The 22,725-nt window shown below is 43.3% G+C and overlaps 1 protein-coding gene across 1 annotated transcript; it reads left to right on the top strand.

Annotated features, from left to right (window-relative positions):
- The first annotated feature begins 9 nt into the window (after positions 1 to 9).
- On the top strand, positions 10 to 21,376 carry SF3A3 (splicing factor 3a subunit 3). The gene is made up of 17 exons (XM_032877316.1): positions 10 to 224; positions 510 to 557; positions 1,768 to 1,820; positions 1,926 to 2,031; positions 4,338 to 4,410; positions 4,765 to 4,856; positions 6,126 to 6,208; positions 6,934 to 7,072; positions 7,776 to 7,844; positions 8,256 to 8,323; positions 8,478 to 8,585; positions 9,919 to 9,988; positions 12,631 to 12,795; positions 12,885 to 12,995; positions 14,212 to 14,302; positions 20,006 to 20,061; positions 21,072 to 21,376. The coding sequence occupies exons 1-17, from the start codon at positions 129 to 131 to the stop codon at positions 21,147 to 21,149; spliced, it is 1,506 nt and encodes a 501-aa protein (XP_032733207.1). The 5' UTR covers positions 10 to 128; the 3' UTR covers positions 21,150 to 21,376.
- Positions 21,377 to 22,725: the final 1,349 nt, after the last annotated feature.

Genomic DNA, 22,725 nt, shown 5'->3' with positions numbered 1-22,725 from the left:
AGCACTTCCGGCGTCCGCGGAACTTTGGTGCGCACGGACGCTCAGCGTGGGGCGCGGGCGCGCAAAGCGGCAGGAGTCGTTTCCGGCCGTGTCGGTGGTCTGAGTCGAGGTGCAGAGGCGGAGGAGAAATGGAGACAATTCTGGAGCAGCAGCGGAGGTATCATGAGGAAAAGGAACGGCTCATGGATGTCATGGCCAAAGAGATGCTCACTAAGAAGTCCACGGTGAGTGGGGCCTGGGCAAAGGCTACGTCGAGGCTGGGCCCCATCCCGGTGTTTAACCTCGGAGAGCTTTCTTTGGCCCCGAGACCCTCCCGCGCCCCATCCCCGGCTCCCTCCGGGGCTTCCTCTCTGAGATCCGGCCGTGGTAACCGCCCCCCGAAGCCCAGCGCCTCCCAGGCCTCGGCGGCAGCCGCTGAGACCTGGGCGGTTAAGCTCCGCCCTCGGGCGGCCTTTCCACCCTCAGAACTCCGACTAACGGCGCCTGTGTCACCGTTTGCTTTTTTCCAGCTCCGGGACCAGATCAATTCTGACCACCGCACACGGGCCATGCAAGATGTGAGTGCTCCATTGTCCGCTTCTCTTTGGGTCGGGATGAGCTGCGAAAGAGAGGGAAGGCGGAGTTCGGGGTCTCAGTATGAGACCAGTCCAGCCAAAGGTAGCCAGATTGACCAGTCGAGAGTTGTCTGATTGGAGAAGTCCTCGCGGCTTCCAAACCCGAGAGTGCTGAGCTGTCCTTCCTCTCCCCTGAATGGGACCTCTTATTCATACCATCCTGTGCCCCATGATGTACAAAGAATAGTTAGGAGGAGTCAGTGGCCCAGGCACAAAAGGTACCACCCCTACCCCCGCCCCCTCCCCAGTGTTGGGTATTAGTGTTTTCCTCCCAGAATACCATTTTTTTAAAATTTATTTATTTATTTGACAGAGATCTCAAGTAGGTGGAGAGGCAGGCAGAGAGAGATAGGAGGAAGCAGGCTCTCTGCTGAGTAGAGAGCCTGATGCGGGCTGGATCCCAGGATCCTGAGGTCATGACCTGAGCAGAAGGCAGAGGCTTAACCCACTGAGCCACCCAGGCACCCCTCCCAGAATACCATTTTGAAATTTTTACCTAGCAAACCAGGTTTGCTTAGTAATAGTTCAATTTTGTACTTCTAGGAATTGAATCAAAATGTTGATGCTAACTGCTCTGTGATAGGTAAATGAAGGTTCATTATACAAAATGCTTTCTATTCTTGCATGTATTTGAAGTCTGTTTAGAAAGGATTGAAAGACCTAATCAGAGTTTCTGATTCGCAGAAGATAATTAATATTGTTAGCCTCTAGTTCCTTATTTAAATTCCCAAACCCAACTACTGTGAAAACAAAGATTTTCTTTGAGATTTTGGGGGCGAAGGGGGATGTAATTACTTGGTGGCAAAATCTGACTTGATCTCATTTGGCAGCAAACCCCTGACCTTAACAGATAAACTTTGGATGGTCTTTAGCCCATTTGTTAAATAATGCATAATTTTCACTGCAGAATTATTAATAGGTGTTCCAGATTCCAGTAGGGATGTTACATGATATATAATATTTCCCAACTTAGAAATTCCAAATTCTGAAGCAAATCTGGTCCCAAAAGTTTTGAAAAAGAGACTAGGAACTTTTAACATCTCTCAGGGTTTTCCTGGGCCTTGACTAGTGAGCTCTGTTGGTTGTTTAGCCCTTAGCAATCTGTAGTTGTACAGATTGCTTTGTTTTGATGAGTTTTGTGTTTGTCTTTCAGAGGTACATGGAAGTCAGTGGGAACCTGCGGGATTTGTATGATGATAAGGATGGGTAAGTGACAGTCACTTCTAGTCCAGGAGTTAGCACCTCTGAGGAGCCATGCTTCAAGGACTGATTTTGTGCACTGTGTTCTTCGAATTTTTTCTGGTATTGCAGATTACGAAAGGAGGAACTCAATGCCATTTCAGGACCTAATGAATTTGCCGAGTTTTATAATAGACTCAAGCAAATAAAGGAATTTCATCGGAAACACCCAAATGAGGTATGATACTCAGAAAGTATTTTTTCCAAACCTGCCTGAAGAGCATACTAAAGGAAAGGCATAAGGAGGATGGAGGTACACCATTCAGATGTCCCTTCAAAAGAACCATTTAGGTGACATCCTGCAACTCCAGTACTTTCAGTTTCCCCCTCATCTTTAGGCCAAGGCCACACTCTTCCTGGGTAGCCCCAGCCACGGTTAGAGCACAAGTGAAGATACTGTGGCCTGGATATTTCCATTCAGTGCAAGACTCTTGTAATGAGCATTCTTTGCTCCACAGCTCCCCACTGGGAAGGAAAAGACTTGGTCTGAATTGCAACGTAGGCTATCCCTGCCCAGTCATCCTTTCTCTTGGTTTTTATCTTTCCCAGGCATCACCCCCAATAAACTCCTTGCGCTCCTAATTCTGTCTTGAAATCTGCTACCTAGGGGATCCATCTAACACAAAGAGGCTTTACTTACTTAACAGTGATCATTATACTGTCAGGGTTTAACCCAGAGGCCAACTTTTTCATGAAGTATATTTCTTTATCCATTCCTCCCTTGAAATTAATCTTTATGATCTGATTATATTTTATGACAGTGAATGTGTACCCCACTGTATTGAAATAGTATAAGGAACAGGGATTATATTGTAGTTATCTAGAAGCGATTGAACATCTTGAACAGCTGACCAGAGTGCTAGGGGGAAGAGTTTTTGGTTTGGTTTGGTTTGGTTTGGTTTGACAGAGGCACAGTGAGAGCGGGAACACAAGCGGGGGGGTGGGGGAGGAAGAAGTAGGCTTGCCACCGAGCAGGGAGCCTGATGCCAGGCTCTGTCTTAGGACCCCAGGATCATGACCTGAGCTGAAGGCAGGTGCTTAACGAATGGGCCAACCAGGTGCCCCAGGAGAAGGAGTTCTGGGGGGGGAAGGGAGCAAGGCCATGGCTGTAGCAGATGTGGAAAGGGGTTGGTTATGGATTATTCTGAGCTTTCATGACTGTGTAACTGGAAAGTTGTTTGTTCCCTTGGAGGAGATAAAGAGATAACCCACTTGCAGTGGGAATGAATTTTTTTATATGGAGCTTTTCAAGTGATGTTCTACATTATATAGGTAGAAGTCTCCTGTGGGTAGAAGTTAGGTGATGGGGGTCAGGCATGAGATTTAAAAAAAAAAAAAAGCTTGTGGTTTAGATCTGAAAATTAGCTCATAGACTTAATGGTTGAGGTTGACTTGATGGATGAGGGCACTTTCTCACACCAGCAGAAGTCTTCCCACCCCTTTGAAGCATCAAGCGTGAAATCTTTTGCTAGCTAAAAGAGAAGACATGAGTACCATTCTGGTGTATTAACCTTATTCTAGCCTTGGTAGAAAGGTGATGAGAAATAAATGGTTTGGGTTTGTTTGTTTGTTTATTTATTTATTTATTTATTTGACAGAGACGGTGAAAGTGGGAACACAACCAGGGGGAGCAGCAGAGGGAGAGGGAGAAATAGGCTTCCCACAGAGCAGGGAGCCTGATGCGGGGCTCGATCCCAGGACCCTGGGATCCAGACACTTAATGACTGAGCCACCCTGGCACCCTGAAATAGATGGTTTTTAAAAAGGATTGGAAGGATGCTCAAGATATACTAAGGAAAAAAAGTAGAATTATGTGAAAAAATAAATGCCTTGCACTTGCCTGTAGGTGCTTGTACATATGCATGTATTTAAATATACAGAATAGTGGTTTGCAAATTTTGCAGGATATGTTTAAATCCTTTGGGGATTTTTATATTTTAATTTTTTTTAAGATTTGTTTTGTTTTGTTTTTTTTTAAATACTCCCAGGTAATCCTAATGTTGAGCAAAATTTGGAAACAGGTGGTATAAAAAGGTCTCTTAACAGTGCTAAAGGGGGACTTTGGTTTTTGTGAGCATGTGTTACTTTAGGAGTTTTTAGTCAAATGATACCAAAAAAGGAAAAGAAAAAAGCAAGGTAACTGCGGAATTCTAGTAGGCTCCTAATGAAAATCAAGTTTCAAACATCAGAAGTCTAACTTACTATACAGCGCATTTCTGCAACATTGCAACTTTTTTGTTAAAAATCCACCTGAAGGGGCACCTGGGTGGCTCAGTGGGTTAAAGCCTCTGCCTTCGGCTCAGGTCATGATCTCAGGGTCCTGGGATCGAGCCCCGCATCGGGCTCTCTGCTCAGCCGGGAGCCTGCTTCTTCCTCTCTCTCTGCCTGCCTCTCTGCCTACTTGTGATCTCTGTCTGTCAAGTAAATAAATAAAATCACCTTTTAAAAAAAAAAAAATCCACCTGAATTCTTTCTTCCCCTCAGATCTGTGTGCCAATGTCAGTGGAATTTGAGGAGCTTCTGAAGGCTCGAGAGAATCCAAGTGAAGAAGCACAAAGTAAGTAGGTTTCAACATTTCTCTCGAGCACTAACAAAAGTGCAGGTTCATGACAGAGCTCGGATTTTCCCTCTGAGCCCTGGAAAACAGAGCCCCAGAGAAATGTATTACCGTGTTCTCAGCTGGATTGACATCCTAAATTGGGCTTGAACAAAATACTCACTTTGTACTACCCTTGCTCAAGTTCAAGGGAACTTGGCCTGGAAAACTGAGGTCTGTTGACTTTGTGAGCATAGGGAGGACATTTGGGTGAAGGGCTATATCGTGTCACAGAGAATTAGCCATCCATTTGAAGAGCCACCAAGAAAGTGGTCTTTAATGTCTGAATCACTGATATATCTTTGATTCTTTCAGACTTGGTCGAGTTCACAGATGAAGAGGGTTATGGTCGTTATCTTGATCTTCATGACTGTTACCTCAAATACATTAACCTAAAGGCCTCAGAGGTAGGGCCAGTGGTGGTGGTGGTCGGGTGTGGGGGACGGGACACACGGGATGACAGTGCTGCTGATTCTAGAGGTGGGTCAGGATGGCAGGCTGGGGCTTCTGGACAGAGAGCAATTACACTATCTTGTGTTTTGTAACCGTTAGAAAAGACGTAATGGGCTTTCTTGGAATGAAACAGTATGTAAAATGAAAGGTTTTTATAGTGAATACAACAGTCTTATTTTATTTTTAGTTTTTAAATTTTTAAAAAATACATATTTAGAGAGAGAGTGCATGTGTGTGTACATGCACGCACAGGGTAGGGACAGAGGGAGAGAATCTTAAGCAGACTCCCTGCTGAGCACTGACACCAGAGTCTGACACCAGGCTCCATCTCACAGTCTCGAGATCATGACCTGAGCTAAAACCAAGAGTTGGACACTCAACCGACTGAGCCACCTCGATGGCTATTTTTTTTTATTTTTTTTTATTTATTTTTATTTTTTTGAGTGAACTCTGCAGCCAACATGGGCCTTAAACTCAAGACCCTGAGATCATGCTCTATAGACTGAGTCAGCCAGGCGCCCCAAGCATACTATTTTATTAACAAATTTTATTGCTTATTGATACATATTTTGCTTTTATAAACATAAAATAATTTTTTAAAAAGCTCACAGTGAGCCCCTGCAATAGGCACACGTAGTAGGTATGTGAAAAATATGAAAACATAATCTCTGCCTGCAAAAGTGTCTTTTATCACAAGATTTGGGATCCAATGTGACAATCTCAGAAAGGTCACAAGAAGATGTATGATTAAGATCCTCATGGAGTTGTGAGGAAATGTCCCAAAAGCTCAGTGACTGTACTTTAAGCTCCAAGAGGGCAGGTCCTGTATTTGTCTTGTTCTCCTTTGTATCCACATACTTGGTCCAAAGGTGCTCAGTAAGTGATGCCATGAGTGACAAATGGCACTTCAGAAGCTTAGTTTAGGATGTAGTGGGTGTCAGAGCCTTCGGTTTGCATTCAGTTAGTGTTGGACAAATGTTTCTTTCATTTACTGTTGATTGATTTGATCTTTATTTTTCAGTTAATTGCATGTCTGATAAGTATGCTCAGTGCAGTGACATTAACACCCCAGGTTGTGTAGGAATTAAGTCATGGGCAAGAAGAGACTAAGATGAGCTGGTCCTTGTTATCAGACAACACTCAGTTTTTATCTCATTTATTAGAGACTATAGTGCAACTTGGTGCAAACCCCTAACTGGATCTCTTGTCATTTCTTTTTTCAGAAGCTGGATTACATCACGTATCTCTCCATCTTTGACCAGTTATTTGACATTCCTAAAGAAAGGAAGAATGCTGAATATAAGAGGTAGGCATTGCTAGCCTCTAGGCCTCTCCTGGATTTGATTAGGTTATTTAATGTAAAGATTTGATGGCAGAGTTCTGAATTTTATTGCCTGAAATAAGGACACAAATGACTTCCAGGTTTATTGAAGGAGAGAGATTTCGAATGCCAGTTTTAAACATGTGTCTTACTCTGGCTCTGGAAGAACTTGCATCTGTTGGCATATCTGTGATCTTACACCGAGGCTGTTCTTAAATTTGTTTCATTGTAGAAAGAAGTCTCATTCAGGGATCTGTGTCTTGAGTTTAACAAGAAAAAGATTAGCATTTCTCATCGTGACCGAAGTGAGGTGCATGACTGATGTACAGATGGAAAGTTTTTTGTGTGTTTTTATGCCCCTGGTTTGTGATCTGTACTACTGACTTTCTCTCTTCCTCATTTTCTCTTTACCTAACATCTTTTACGTGAGTTAATTAAGATTTCATCATTTGAAATTATGATGATGAAATGAGATCAGAAAGGTCAAAATCAAGATGATGTGTTAGAAAATTGTGATATCTCTCTGTCGAATAAATAAATAAAAATCTTTAAAAAAAAAAAAGATGATGTGTTAGGAAAAAATTCAATTGTAAGCTCATTCTAAAAATTAGTATTATTACTTTTAAAAACTGGTATCCCTGGAATTTTATTTTACAGGACGTAGCAGTATATAAAAAATACTCTGTTTTCTCTGTATCGTCCCTGTACAGGTATTTGGAGATGCTGCTTGAGTACCTTCAAGATTACACAGATCGAGTGAAGCCCCTCCAAGATCAGAACGAGCTTTTTGGGAAGATTCAGAATGAATTTGAGAAGAAGTGGGAGAATGGTACCTTTCCTGGATGGCCGGTAAGCCTTAGTGGGGTTGGGGAGAGGACATGCAGAGGAATTGGATTGATAGTTTTACTTGAATACTGAGCCTCTGCCTTAGGGCATTAGCTGCTGATCCCTCGGGATAAGTGTGACTGTGACGTGTCCCTCACAGTATGTCAGGCGTTCTTGCCGTGCGTGCTTTGGAATGAGATTTGTCAGGGCCTCCTTGCCATTGGTCGAGCCTAGCATTTTCGCCAGCTGTGTCATTACTGCTGTGTGGTTCTTATTGACCCCAAACTGCAAAGATTATGTGCTAGAATCTCCATCATGTGTTTTCAGTCCTGGTGATAAACTTGGATTTTCCTGAACTCTCAGGGAGAGAACAAACGATCTTGTCTTTGGTTCTGCTCTTAATGGGAGTTCGATTCATAGTCACACATGCATATAAGAAAGAGGCCATCTGGGACACCTGGGTGGCTCAGTGGGTTAAGCCTCTGCCTTCAGCTCAGGTCATGATCTCAGGGTCCTGAGATCGAGCCCCACATAGGACTTTCTGCTCGGAAGGGAGCCTGCTTCCCCTTCTCTCTCTGCCTACTTGTGATCTCTCTCTGTCAAATAAATAAAATAAAATCTTAAAAAAAAAAAGAAAGAAAGAAAGAGGCCATCTGCCATCTGGTAACGTAGGTAGATGGCTCCCTTGTCTTCATTTAAACCTGGATCTCACTGTTGTTCTTGCCAGAAAGAGACAAGCAGTGCCCTGACTCATGCTGGAGCCCATCTTGACCTTTCTGCATTCTCTTCCTGGGAGGTATGTTCTCTTTAGTAACTATACTGGCCCCACATGTTCACTCCTCAGAGAAACCACTCAATCTGTTTCTAATGCCATGGTAAGACATCAGTTTCTAGAACCAGGCATCTACAAAAAACATGGAAAGATAAAGCTAAAAAAAAAGTTTACCCATCTACTTTGAAAAGTATAAACTTTATGAGACTTATAGTGGAGGTAGTCACTACCAGTATGATTACATATGAACTAGACCACAGAGTCAGTCCTTGAGAGAGTTTGAGCTGAGTGCTAGCTATTGGCTATGGAATGTACGGTCTTGCCACAGCTTCAAGAACACCCACACACCCACCTGTAAAGACCTAAGCTTACGCATTTGTTGTTTCTCAAAGTCTATTTATATAAAATTGTAACTTGGCTCTTTTTTTTATGTAGGAGTTGGCCTCCCTGGGTCTGGACAGATTGAAATCTGCACTCTTAGCGTTAGGCTTGAAGTGTGGTGGGTAAGAGACTGCTTTTTCAGAACTCTCCCAGTTTACTGTATGTTTGCACAATAACTGACTCTGATGCCATTCTTTCTGTTACCCCGCACTGCCGAAGTATGCAGAACCATATGGTAGAGTAACTCTGATATCTTTACCCCTCCTGTCTCCTTAGGACCCTAGAAGAGCGAGCCCAGAGGCTCTTCAGCACCAAAGGAAAGTCCCTGGAGTCACTTGACACCTCCCTGTTTGCCAAAAATCCCAAGTCAAAAGGCACCAAGCGGTGAGTGGCTGGGGTGGCATCTCTGTGGACAGTTCTAAGATGTTATTCCCCAAAGAATTTTTACCGCAGCAACCGGGTTTATCGCCATTATTGATTCAGAGAGATACAGTTTGCCGTTTTTCTGTGCAAATGGTAGAGAGCGCCATCATTGTTATATACTAAGAATAGTTTGTACTGTGGTGATTGAGAGTGGGTTAATGTTGAAACGGCTCTAGGTACTTTTTTTTTTTTTTTTAAGATTTTATTTATTTATGATAGAGAACACAAATAGGCAGAGAGGGAGAAGCAGGCTCCCTGCTAAGTAGGAAGCCCGATGACCCTGGGATCACGACCTGAGCTGAAGGCAGACACTTAACCAACTGAGCCACCCACGGGCCCCTCTAGGTACTTTTTGTTACCTCAGGAGGCTATGGAAGTTAAATAGGTTCCAAAAATATTTTTCTAAGTTTGTTTTTACTAATGATAATTGAATCTTTTTAAAATTATAGTATAGTTGATACACAATGTTACATTAGTTTGAGGTGTACAAGGTAGTGATCTGACAACTTTGTACGTTATGCCATACACAAGCATACCTGCCATCTGTCGCCATAGAACACTATTACAGTGCCATTGGCTGTGTTCCCTGTGTTGTACCTTTCATCCCTGTAGTTGAATCTCTTCTTGAGCCACATGCTTGTACAGGGTACTTTTTTTTTAATGTGTGCTTTGTAATTCTGAAAAGTAGCTTTTGGGGCATCTGGGTGGCTCAGTGGGTTAAGCCTTTGCCTTCGGTTCAGGTTATGATCTTGGGGTCCTGGGATCGAGCCCAGCATTGGACTCTGCTCAGTGGGGAGCCTGCGTCCCCCTCTTTGTCTCTGCCTACTTGTGATCGCTGTGTCAAATAAATAAATAAAGTCTTTAAAAAAAAAAAAAAGAAAAGTAGCTTTTACCCTGATCTTTTGCAGATACGGACTTAGAAAAGTTATGGCGTATCCCCACTATCTCATAGTTACTAAGTTGTAAGGGTCAGAATTTGGGCCTAAGTCTGTCCCAGAGCTTGTCTCCTATGCTACATTTTCTTTGTAGATTATAATGATGGAAATTTAAGTGTCTTGATGTGTTTTATGTCTTCTAGAATGAGATTAGAGAGGCAGCTTCCATGCATTCCAAGAAATAACCTTAATACTTTCATCAGCAAGTCCTGAGCTGAACAGAGCATTTGCTTTCACAGCATGACAGTTGTCACATGCTTGTAGTTTTTAATGCACACTTGGAATAAATGTTCCCAGACATGGGATAAGGCTTTGGGTAAAAGAATCCTTGAGTGATACACCTTGTTTCTTGTTTCCAGAGACACTGAGAGAAACAAAGATATTGCTTTCCTCGAAGCCCAGATCTATGAATATGTAGAGATTCTTGGGGTGAGTAATGGACTCTGCTGAGAGCAGTAAATACTGTAAGGTGTGGGAATCAAGAGAAATGTGAACTCATAGGATTTTTTTTTTTTTTAGGAGCGAAAGAAGAAGGGTAGGTTTTAAACTAGTTCAGCAGAAAGTAAGGTTCTCTCAGGTACTTGACCCTTCAGTGAGGTTCCCTTCTGTTCATAGGTGCCTGTTGTTGGGTGATACTCCCAAGGTTGCCCAGTTGCCATGAAGCCCAGCGGGAAGGACAGACAACCCTTCCGCGTAGTATCCAGAATGGTGTAGGTTCTTTGCATTCCAGAATATGCCTAGAAGTTCCTGAATATATCTAGGAGATAGAAGCAGATACTCAAAAGACATTAGAAGGAAGTCTGCTTAGAGCAGCATTTCAGGTATAACTTGCTATGAAAAGACACATATTCAGAAGATAACAAGGAATTTGCTAGGGCTAGAATGTTAGTGGTACAAAGCTTGCTATGAGCTGATTCTTGAATACTCTTTCAAGAAAGAGCCAGGGGTGGGTTGGGAGTAGAAAAAGGCCTCACCAGACAGGATGCTTATCTCAGAGAGAAAGGAAGAGGAATACTAGGGAAATTGCTCTTTCAGGGAAGAGAAGGTAGAAGAAAGGGCAGCACTCATCCAGAAAAGATGGGCACTATCTCTGGGAGTCGTGCAGAAGGGCAGCCTTTCAGAGTGTCTGTACAATTTTCAACTGCTCCTAGAGCCTTTCCCTTTATAGATGTTCAGATGGTGTTTTAAGTGATAGTTCTGGCTCAGATAGCTTGTTTACATGTCCCTGTCAGTTATGTGGATGTTTTCATTCTGCCTTTGTTCGAGGCATATAATAGCTATAAATGCATATAATATACATGCATATATTAGCTATATAACTAGTCACTTGTTGGTTCCCAACTGCTTTCACTAAAGGGCTAGTTAGCATGTTGGACACTAGGGCCACTAATATTCTCCACAGTGAACCTGGCTGTTACTATGGACAGCAGTCTGAGTTGCTGGTCCTCTAAAGATGATTGGGAGGCTAATCTGTTCACGTGACCCAAGATGTTCTGACTACTTTTTGTTCTCTCCTTTGAGAGCATTTTGCCTTCCCTGCCAGGAGGTGGCACCACTCTCTAAAGTTTCAGCCAGAATGGTTTTTAGAAGTTGCTCCTCTTATGTATTGATAGGATTTTTACAATTGGCTTACCATTTATTGATGCCTGTTGGTTTCCAGACATTGTGCCCAATCCTTGGATACGATAGTGAATATGACATGCCTCTTGACCTTGAAAAGGCCACTTTGTGGTTGGGGTAGATAAGTGACTGCAGCAGAATAGATGCGTGCTGTGACACATTAAGACTGAGCTTTCTAAGTAGAAAGAGGGAAAAAGAATGTTCTAGAAAGAAGAAACAGAAAGGATGAAGGTAAAACATCATGGAGAGAAAACAGATATTAGGACATAATGAGAAGAAAACCAGTGTGTGTGGAGTGTACCTTGTAAGGGTGGGAGTGGTCAGAGAATAACTTGGACAGTTATGTTGGAGATTTGGACTTTGTTCTTTAAATACCAGAAAGAGGGCACCTGGGTGGCTCAGGCGTTAAGGGTCTGCCTTCTGCTCAGGTCGTGATCCTGGGGTCCTGGGATCGAGCCCTGAGTCAGGCTCCCTGCTCAGCAGGAAGCCTGCTTCTCCCTCTCCCACTCATCCCATTTCTGTTCTCTCTTCCGCTGTGTCTATTTCTGTCAAATAAATAAAAATATTTTTATAAATAAATAAAACTGTAGAAAGACAGGAGGTGCCTGGGTGGCTCAGTTGTTAAGCGTCTGCCTTTGGCTCAGGTCATGATCCCAGGGTCCTGGAATTGAGCCCCGAATTGGGCTCCCTGCTCAGCAGGAAGACTGCTTCTTCCTCTCCCACTCCCCCTGCTTGTGTTCCCTTTCTCACTATGTCTCTGTCAAATAAATAAAATCTTAAAAAAAAAAAAAAGGACAAAATGTTTTAAACAAAGTGTACCCTTAGATTGGGATTTTTTAAAAGTACATAAATTTGGGGGGGTGGAATGGAAGTTGGACTGGAATGAGAGACTCAAGGCAAGTTAGAAGGTTGTCTTCTTGGTGAGGAAGGAGAAGAACAGACTGGGTAAGGAAATATTTTTAGAGACAGAAAAGACTTTGTTCTCGGTGGTTCTTCAATAAGTCCGTGGCCTAAGATGAGTATCTTAGGCAAGTGACCTAAAATTTTTGACTTTTTCCTTCAGGATCAGGGAGAACCTATTGATAAGGAGTTTTGATAAGAAGGCAAGATTTTCCCTTTATTGTACAAGTAAGAAAACCGTATCCGGGGCACCTGGGTGGCTCAGTCGGTTAAACGGCTGCCTTCAGCTCAGGTCATGATCCCAGGGTCCTGGGATCGAGTACCTCATCGGGCTCCCTGCGTGGTGGGGAGCCTGCTTCTCCCTCTCCTCCCCCTGCTTGTGCTCGCTCTTTCTTTCTCTCTGTCTGTCAAATAATAAAATCTTTAAAAAAGAAAAAAAAAGAAAACCGTATCTTCAGAAGTTGAGGGGTCAGCAAGAGTTGTAGAAAATTGCCCCTCTTGTTCTGCACTACTTTTCTCTGACTTCCCTTTCATTTCTGGACCTGACTCAGGAACAGCGACATCTCACTCATGAAAATGTACAACGTAAGCAGGCAAGAACTGGGGAAGAGCGAGAAGAAGAAGAGGAAGAGCAGATCAGTGAGAGTGAAAGTGAAGACGAAGAGAATGAGATCATTTACAACCCCAAGAACCTGCCCCTTGGCTGGGATGGCAAAGTACGTGTCTGCATTACCACCTTCCTTCCCATCGCCCGTTCAGGAAGCGGACATGAGTCTAATACTGTTTCCTCTCTGATTTCTTTTAGCCTATTCCCTACTGGCTGTACAAGCTTCATGGTCTAAACATCAACTATAACTGTGAGATTTGTGGAAATTACACCTACCGAGGTCCCAAGGCTTTCCAGCGGCACTTTGCTGTAAGGAGTTCAGAGGAAATTCTGGAAATTAAAATGTGAAATTTTAATTTAATTCTGGAAATTAAAGTGTGAAACATGCAGCTTTTAGAGAGGATAGGAACACCGTGAGAGTTGCACTAGTGCCCAGAGCTTAAGAGAAGCAAGGAGTGGATCTAAAGTCAAGCATGTGGCATTTGACCTTTGGTACCCTGCTAGCCTAGAATAATGCCTAAGATGGTTTCTGGAGGCATTCTGGCACTCTGCTATTTAAAATTCATTTCCGTTTGCTTGTGCTTATTACACTTCTCTCATTTTATCTTTCTGCCAGCACCTTAAACCATCCTCTGACTCCTTACTCAGCTCTCTACCAATGCTAGTACACAGGACCAAAGAAGGGACTGACTGCCTCCTTTTTTGTTTCTTAAATGGGTGTTTGCCTCTTTGAAAACTAGAGCTAAGAGGATGACATTTATCAAGCAATTCTTGAGAAAAGGCCTTGTCTGGGTAGTACTCCAGAAAGTGGATTCATCCTTATTGTGTTTCTGCCTTTGATTCTTAGTACTCGGAAGGAAGTTTTACAAATGGAAAGATTTGCTAGACCCAGGGCAGAGAATGTATATGAACTCCTCACTTCCTTCCTCAGACATCCATATCACGTGGGTCTTTTCTCTTGAGCCCCTGAGTCATCTCTGAATTTTTCTCAGTACTACCTCCAGTACATTAGAATTGGCGGCCAAGATAAAGCCCATGCCATTTGCCATCCATGAGCCCAAACCGTCATTGCCTCTCCGTGCTCTCTTGCACATCCCTGCTTATGCCTGGTGCGCAGTCTTCGCCCTTACTTACAGAGGTGACCTGCCATCAGTAGTGCTTACTCATGCTGGTGGGGCGGGGGGCTCTGTAGGAGGCCACTGGTTAATTAGAGTGGTGGCGTTTTTCTGTGGTCTTGACACAGGTTTTGTCTGGACTATTATTAGATCTGGATCTTGGTTTGAGAAAACAGCCCGGTGAGGAGAACAATGCAGTGCTGCTTTGAAATAACTGCCCCTTATCAGTCGTGGCCGGCTATTTACAAACGGGAGCCAAAGAAGGAATGCTGCCATTAGGTGGAGTCTTTTGCAAAGGGTCAAGTTAGGGTTTATGAATAGAGTGGAGCTTGTGCCCTGTGATCAGTTATTCCCATTTCACATCCTTTTACTTCTCATTTTCACGTCCTTTCTCTTCTCTCTTCTGCTAGGAGTGGCGTCATGCCCATGGCATGAGGTGTTTGGGCATCCCAAACACGGCCCACTTTGCTAATGTGACACAGATCGAAGATGCTGTCTCCTGTAAGTATGCTTTATTTCCCGTTCCCTAGACACCAGATCAGTGACCAGTCCTACAGCTCACTGCCCCCAGTACCCTGGTGTATCCAGGGCTAGGGGCAGCAGGTTGTGGATATGTGTATATTTTTATGTCCTGCAATTTGCCTCATTCCTTGAGGTTGATATTGATAACATTTTAAGCTTACACTCATGCCAACTGCTAAAACAAAAGTGATACTTTCATTAATTTTGTTTCATGTTTGTTTGTTCCATGGATAGGATCCTAAGCATTTTCCCCAAGTTTTATGTTAAATTAAATAGAAGTAGGTGATAGGTCATTCTTACCTGGCTGGTGTTTTCAAAGGGAATGATGCTTGTTCATCTACACTGACTTTAAGATTGGCTGATGGTTTTATTAATCACATTGCACATGAGAAAGATTGCACCTTTATCACTCTTTTATTGGGCGTTGGATTAAACAGCATTCCTGGATTCTTTCCTATTGGGGGTGGATACTCAATGCTTTATTTATCCTATTAGGATTCTCCTCAGAAGTTTTATATTTGTGTGTCTGTAAATAAAAGATGTGCTTCTTGTTTTCCTTTGAATCATTTGTCAGGTTTAGGGATCAAAACAGTATTGAGGATATAAAATGGATGGAATTACCGCTACATTCTCTTTTGTCATTTTAAACTACTTATATTTAAATAGGTTATTTTTTCATACAAAGGGACCAGCCTAGAAAGATTTTCCAGTTAATAACCCATAAATGCCTTGATTCATCATGACAAAGTAGAAACCAAGTGCTTCATTTCTCTTGTGTTTTATATTCTTTTTCCTGCCAGTACTTTCTGTAATCTCAGGGATTTTTTATTCCTTAAGTCTTTAGATGAGAACCTTCTTCTTTTTGTTTCTTTATTCTTTTTAATAGAGGCATATAGAACCAGATGTCATTCTTTCAGAAATCCATTAGGAGTATCCATTACTGATAGGTTATATTGAGACTTTATTAAAGATGTTATTTCTGATTCTTAAGAAATTATTTAAAAGAGTACTTTTAATTATATAGTTGATTGAGGTAGTAGGTCACCCACATTTTCAGAAGAGGAAAGTTAGGTAACTTTTTCCAGGTCCCATATCTTGTAAATGGGAAAAACCCGGGGATCAAACCCATGTCCCACGGTAGAGTCTTTTCTCTTTCCACAGTGCTATACTTCCTCCTTTCACTCACCCTCACCAATTAAGGAGTTCATGGTCAGGGCGCCTGGGCTGGCTTCGTTGAAAGAGCATGTGACTCTCCGGGTTGTGAATTTGAGCCCCATGTTGGGTGTTGAGATTATTTAAATAAACAAAAAAATTTTTTTTAAGTTTTTTTTTTTTTTCTTTTAAGGCTTTATTTATTTATCTGAGAGAGACACAGCAAGAGAGGGAACACAACCAGGGGGAGTGGGAGAGGGAGAAGCAGGCCTCCCGCCCAGCAGGGAGCCTGATGTGGAGCTGGATCCCAGGACCCTGGGATCATGACCTGAGCCAAAGGCAGATGCTTAACAACTGAGCCACCCAGGCGCCTCTTAAATAAATAAAATGTTTAAAAAATAAAAACAGTTGGGACACCTGGATCAAGTCCCACATCGGGCTCCTTGCTTACTGGAGAGCCTGCTTCTCCCTCTGCCTGTGCGCACACTCTCTTTATCTCTCTCTCTCTCTCTCTCTGATAGATAAATATTTTATTTCTTTTTAAGATTTGATTTATTAGGGGGAGGGATGGGGTGTCTGGGTTATGGACATTGGATAGGGTATGTGCTATGGTGAGTGCTATGAAATGTGTAAGACTGATGATTCACAGACCTGTACCCCCAAAGCAAATAATACATTATATGTTAATTTAAAATTTTTATTTATTTGAGAGAGAGAGAGACAGAACATGAGAGGGGGGTGGATCAAAGGGAGAAGCAGACTCCCCACCAAGCAGGGAGCCTGACATAGGGCTTGATCCTGGGACTCCAGGATAATGACCTGAGGCCAAGGCAGTCAGTCGCTGAACCAACTGAGCCACCCAGGTACCCAAATAAAATAGTTTTTAAAAATAAATAAATAATAAATAAATAAAAATAAAAATAGTTGATCATTAAATTGATTCCAGGAAGAAATGTCATGGATTCTCTCCTTGGTCTTACCTAGATTTTTAGAAAAAACTTATTTTTTTCCAGAACATTATTGGCAGGTTCATGATTCCACCATCTTTCCATTAGCCAAATTATTTTCAGAATCTACCTCTTCTTTTTTTTTTTTAATAGAGAGAGACAGAGTGCAAGCTGGGGGCTAGGGCAGGGGCAAAAGGAGAGAGAGAGAGAATCTTAAGCAGACTCCATGCCCAGTTCAGAACCTGATTCAGGGCTCTATCTCCCAACCCTGAGATCATGACCTGAGCTGAGATCAAGAGTTGGACTCTTAATCAGCTGAGCCACCCAGACACCCCCAAAATCTGTTCCTTTGATTCAGATGTCTTGATTAATCAGTCCCATACACATTTTTATTACTGCCACTTCTTTGATTTGTTGCAGTATTTCCATCCATCATGACTTTCCTTAATATTTTGTTTCTCTGTATAACATTTATGGTTTTACTTCTATCTCAGTATCATTTTGTCCTTTCACTTCTTTACTCCACGCTCAGCAGATCATAAATTTACTATAAATTTATCATCACCTCTCCCCTTCTCATTTCCCCAGGCATAGTTCCTCCGTTTGAGTATCCTGGATTAACTCTCTGGCTTCCTTTCCGACTTTCATAGCAGAGCAATGAATTGTACACATATTGGCTCCCACTAGATGGTGACAGGCTTTATCCCAGATGTCTCACCAGTATTAAGTAATTAATTACTGAATGGAGGTTAATTCTTTTATGATACAGTTTCTATAATTTTTTTTTCATTTCCTGTTGGTGGTAGAATTCTTTTTTATTAAACCTGGATTGTCCTTTTTTTTTTCTTGAAGATTCCGAAGTAGACATCTTAGAAATGTTTGGTTATAAGGAAGAAAGCGTATTAAAACTAACTGCATGCTCTCCACCCTTTTTGCAAGAATATGCTTATTCAGCTGTGCTTTTCTCTGTATATACACCTTCTCCACTTTCTTGTATCTTTTCACCTGAGTTCACATGCGGGCAACCCTAGCCCTGCTCTGATGCCCTTCCTCAGTTTTCAGAGACTGCTATCGTCCAGCTCCATCTAGGTCTCGGTGTCCCCATTTATAGGACTAGGGGGAGACACAGCTGGTCCAGTGCCATCTGTAGTCCAGTCGGCCGGGTGTCCAGGAGTCGGCAGCACAAGTGGTTACTGCTTCTTCCAGAACACATCAAGAAGATATGTTCCCTAATAAGGGGGTGGACAGGGAAGTAACCATTGGCATAGCTTTTATGCTGGATTAACTTGTTGGTCTTTGTTTTAGATTATTCTGTTGAAGTTTTCCTTCTGGAGTTTTTAGCCAGGAGGGAGGGATTTGGCACTCCCATTTAAACTATGGTTATTTGTTTTTAATCTAACTTTTATTTTTATCATCATCATCGTTATCATCACTGTTTTAGAGAGAGAGCACACACATGCTCACACACAAATGGGTGGGGTGGGGTAGAGGGAGAGGAAGAGTGAGAATCCTAAATGTACTCCACACGTGGAGCCCAATGCAGGGCTTGATCTCAAGATCCTGAGATCAACCTGAGGCGAAATCAAAGCTGGACACTTAACCAACCGAGCCACCCAGGCACCCCTGTTTTTGTTTTCTTTTTTTAAGTTATAGAAAAAATAGTTAAGAAAGAGCACTGTGGGGCACCTGGGTGGCTCAGTGGGTTAAGCCGCTGCCTTCAGCTCAGCTCATGATCTCAGGGTCCTGGGATCGAGTCCCGCATCAGGCTCTCTGCTCAGCGGGGAGCCTGCTTCCCTCTCTCTCTCTCTGCCTGCCTCTCTGCCTACTTGTGATCTCTCTCTGTCAAATAAATAAATAAAATCTTACAAAAAGAAAAAAGAGCACTGTGAAATTGCCACCAGAGACCCCCATGATTTAGATGGGTGGTCACCATAGACCAGTATTCACTAGGTACAAATTTATCTAACTGATAAATTTACAGCATCAAGTTCAGTTACCACCATGTTGTCTACAGTAATAGCATAAGAAACGTAAATGTTGTAATGAACTCTGGACATTGCCAGTGAGAGGAATGACTTTGCTAAAATTGTGATACCCTAGGTCTCTGGCCTTTTATCGGGTCAGCAGCTCATCAGAAACAGGAAAATCAGTTCATTCACTTCACTTAGTAAATCCACACTGGCTCCCAAGGTGATCCCATTCTTTTCTAGTTGTTTCCAGATCCTTCTGAAGACTATCATCCCCCTTACTGATGCGTAGTTTCCTACATCCATTTCTTTTCCGTAAAGAAAAATCATGATGGCTCCAAAGAAAAAAAAAGGCAGTCACAACAGCATTTCCAGTCTCCAGTATTATAGTACCACTCTGGACTGGATTCCTGAATGGCCTGGGGATAAAACGTGACAAGACACTGCCCTGGGTCCTTGTAGCGCATGATAAGTTTTCTGTTCACTTGTAATGTGTATGTTGCCTGGGCCTGAAGACTTGAGCTCATTTAAGATTTGAAGCAATGAGCAAGGAAGGAAGGGATGAAGCGAGCATTTGTACACCAGGAACAGAGCCAAGCACTTTCTCATCTGTTGATTCCCTGTTAGGTCCCCTGTGTTAGGATTCAGCTTGCTCTCTGTGGTGTTTTTTCCGCTCTTGTCAAGTATCTTTTTTAATATTTCAAGTTTTTATTTAAATTTTAGTGGTTAACACATAGTGTCAAAGTAGTTTCAGGAGTAGAGTTTAGTGATTCATATCTTACACATAACACTCACTGCTTATCACAGTATAATCTTGTCAAGTTTGAAGTCACTCCTTCGTGGGAAATGTGGAAGCAGCTAGGAGTCAATATTCCTCATACTGGTAATATGTAACCTCTCTCCCTCAGTGGGCCTGTCCTAGCTGTTCTGTGTGGATCTCTGTTCTGGGAGTGCACCTGTCCTCACCAGTCTGTCAGAGTTAGGTCTCTCTTTCCTGGTTCAGTGCCTGTCCTGCCTTATATATGTGTGCTTGCTCCCTTTGAATCTGTGGTCATTTCTGGAAGCATCTGGTCCCTTTCCTCTTCATTGGAATACTTTCACTGAAATGTCAGAGTTCTCGTTTTAATATTTTCAGTGTTTGCTGAGCTATCTTACCTTTCGGATTTTTTGGTCATGATATTTCATCTTTTATTTTCCTCCTCTGAAGCTTTTGAAATCTACATACCAGGCTTTAAAGAACATACTTGACCCAGCCTGGTGTTTCCTTTCTCTTCTGTAATGAACTTTAAGACCATAAGGTCACTTTGTCCCATAATTCCCATAGGTTGTACATACTAACTTCTTTGAGGGCATATCAGTTCTCTGTTCTAAGAGGTCTTTGGTTATATTTGGTCCAACTTTTCTTTTACAGCAAAGCAGAGATTCTGGTAAGTATTGCCATAGAGGGGTTTTTTTCTGTGGGTGGGCCAGAACTGAAATTCCAGTCCGGGGCAGGCAAAAGTCTCAAGCACAGGGTCATCCAGGAGGACCTTAATGGGGACAGGGATGTTGTAACATTTGTCTGCCTGATGGATACTCAGTCCAGTCTTGACTGCTGCTCATTTCTCATCCTGTAGTGTGGGCCAAACTGAAACTGCAGAAGGCATCAGAACGATGGCAGCCTGACACCGAGGTGGGTGCTAATGTAGCATCGGGAGAGTGTCAAGTGACTGCTCCCTCACCCTGTAGAAGGGAGGAGAAAGGCGGTCCCTGGGTCACAGTAGTGGCGAGTACTCTGTGCCAGTATCTGTAAATTGGCTCTTGACTTGTAAGGCTAGTTTATTTGTGATATTAACATGTGTCAGACTTGAAATGTGTGTCTTAAGACAGACTCTATTCTGCTCTTGAAATGTTGAAGTGGCAAGCAGGAGTACCCAATGTCCTGCCCTGCCACGAGGATTCACAGGCTAAGAAGTTATGAATCCATATCATAGGTTAGGTCTCCTTTGAGGAAAGCATCCAGTGAGAGATGAGCCTGTCTCATGAGGTGGGGAAGCATCCTTGTTTCCTCGTTGGTCCTGAGATAGTCATCCCCACAGAGCAGATTTCAGAGATGAGGAATGATGTGTATGTGAGGTGTGGCAGCTGTTCCTTTTTTTTTTTTTTTTTAGGTCACTGATTTCCAATATTCCTTTTTCTTTTCTTCTTCTTTTTTTTTTTTTTAAAGCAGTGAAGTCCTTTACAAACTGTAATGTAGAATTCCACTATGTAAAATAAAGGAGAATTATACTTTAAATGAGGAAGCTCAGCCTTCTCGGCCTCCCTTTCAACCCTTCAGTGGTCTCGGGTAGAAAGGGCAGAAACCTAGGGTCTTGGGAATCGTTAGAGAACTGTTGCCTTTGGTCACCCTTTCTCAACCAGCGTTCATCATCTTAGACGCAGAGAGTGATGTGAACAGACTATTTTCTCAGTTATCCCAAAGGTCATACATGGTAGCACACTAGATGCCTCGGGTATGTTAGATCATTGCACGCAGTGGATGCCTGGAGCTGTCGGGTTGGATTGTCCGGCAGACCCCTGTTGAGTAAGGCTGTCTTAGATGCACGCCATGAGATCAAGCCAGGGTGAGCTCAGGTACCCAGAGGCTGGTTCCAGACATTTCTCCCAGGAGCCATAGCTAATAGTGTGCCCCTTTCCTTCCAGGAGGAGTATGAAGACTCCAGTGGGAATGTTGTGAATAAGAAGACCTATGAGGATCTGAAAAGACAAGGACTGCTGTAGTGTTCAGGGACGAATCTCAGCTTTGGGCCTTGCCCGGGCTTCCCTGGAATCTGCTTTTTCTATTTCTCCCAACCAAATGCTCCTAAAGACTCTGCTATTTAGTCGTAAGGTCTAGCATGCTTCTTGTAAAGAACAAGGCGTGCTGGCAGATGGCAGGGTTGAGATGTTTTATCTTTGTTTTATATTAAAAGATTCCGTCAGAAAATAAACTCAGCCCTTCTTCGGAATGTGTCTTGTACTAAAGCCCAGGATTGTAGACTAACGCAGTCCTTTAGTTCTTAACACTTCCCTACCTCTTTCTCATCAATTTAAGTGGCAACTAAGGTTTGAAGAGCACTGGTTATGTTACATTTATTCTGTTAGGTAGATCTGACTTAACCTTGTTCCCCAGGCCCATTTTCTATGCTGTCCCCAAAGGTGCATCACCCCAGGATACGCCCTGCCCTAGTTGAGTCAGCCAGTTCTGCAGGTATTAGACAAAGATGGGGAGGGCGAGCCAGGGCCTCTGCTAAGGACAAGATTGTGGCACCAAGATTTGCCAGGAAGGAGTTGAGCTGTCCTGGAATGGGCCCGCAGCCCTGCGCCTGCCCCACACCTCAGCGGCCTGGCACACAGTGGCTCTAAGACCAGCTGTGAGTTCACCGGCTTGCTAGTTCAGTACAGGTCTTTGGTGATCCTGTCTGTCTCTTCTGCAAGATCCCTACTTGACTAGGAAGTGGTTAATATGCTTGTGTACTCCAACCCAAGTAACCAAGATTCAGGTGGCTTGAGCAGTTGCCCTGACATCTGAATCTGGTATCCCACATGGAAGGACCTAGGGGAGCCAAGGAGGCAGTGATCTGCCCACAGGCATGATTGTCTGAAGCCCGGAGCCTGCTCCAGAACAGGATTTCTCCAGAGGCCTCCTTTGGCCCTCAGCACTCAGACCTTCAGTTTGTCTGTCTGTACTTTTTTTTTTTTTTTTTAAGATTTTATTTATTTATTTGACAGAGACACAGCGGGAGAAGGAACACAAGCAGGGGGCGGGTGGGAGAGGGAGAAGCAGGCTCTCTGCTGAGCAGCAAGCTTGATGAGGGACGTGATCCCAGGACCCGGGGATTATGACCTGAGCAGAAGCAGACGCTTAACAACTGAGCCACCTAGGCGCCCCTGTCTGTCTGTAATCCATCTGCTTAAAAGTCCCAGCTCCGGAACTGGAACTCTTCCTCACGCTCCCATGTTGCCCTAGTCGCCTCCACGGCAGTAAGGTTTCACCACCCCTGCCCTGTGGCACATCACTCTGGGCTGCTGTTTCCCTCCTGGTTTAACCATCTCTTTCGGCACTTCCTCACCTGTTTCTTTGTGCTTTGACTCCTCCTGTTGCTTAAAACCCCAGCTGGACAAGCTCCCCAGGGACTGAGCTCCTGAAGCGCAGTGAGTGGATAATTAAATCTAATTGAGCAACTGGAAGCACTGAATACCAAAAACTGGCCTCCAGCGCAAGGAGATCCTGCCATGTGGGAAGAGAGTTGAACAAAGCCCCGGAAGTGGGAAACAGGAGGGCGCGTCCTCTAGCCTTCCTCCTGGTACAGTGGCA

This window comes from Lontra canadensis, unplaced genomic scaffold, assembly GCF_010015895.1.
Source record: "Lontra canadensis isolate GAN:19392208 unplaced genomic scaffold, GSC_riverotter_1.0 scaffold60, whole genome shotgun sequence".
NCBI lineage: Eukaryota > Metazoa > Chordata > Mammalia > Carnivora > Mustelidae > Lontra > Lontra canadensis.
This window is presented reverse-complemented; position numbering and strand designations above follow the sequence as displayed.

Coding starts and splice junctions, on each gene's coding strand:
- SF3A3 (XM_032877316.1), top strand. CDS start 129: ATGGAGACAATTCTGGAGCAGCAGCGGAGGTATCATGAGGAAAAGGAA. Junction 2,032..4,337: donor ATCGGAAACACCCAAATGAG/GTATGATACTCA, acceptor TCTTCCCCTCAG/ATCTGTGTGCCAATGTCAGT. Junction 14,303..20,005: donor GATCGAAGATGCTGTCTCCT/GTAAGTATGCTT, acceptor CTCATCCTGTAG/TGTGGGCCAAACTGAAACTG.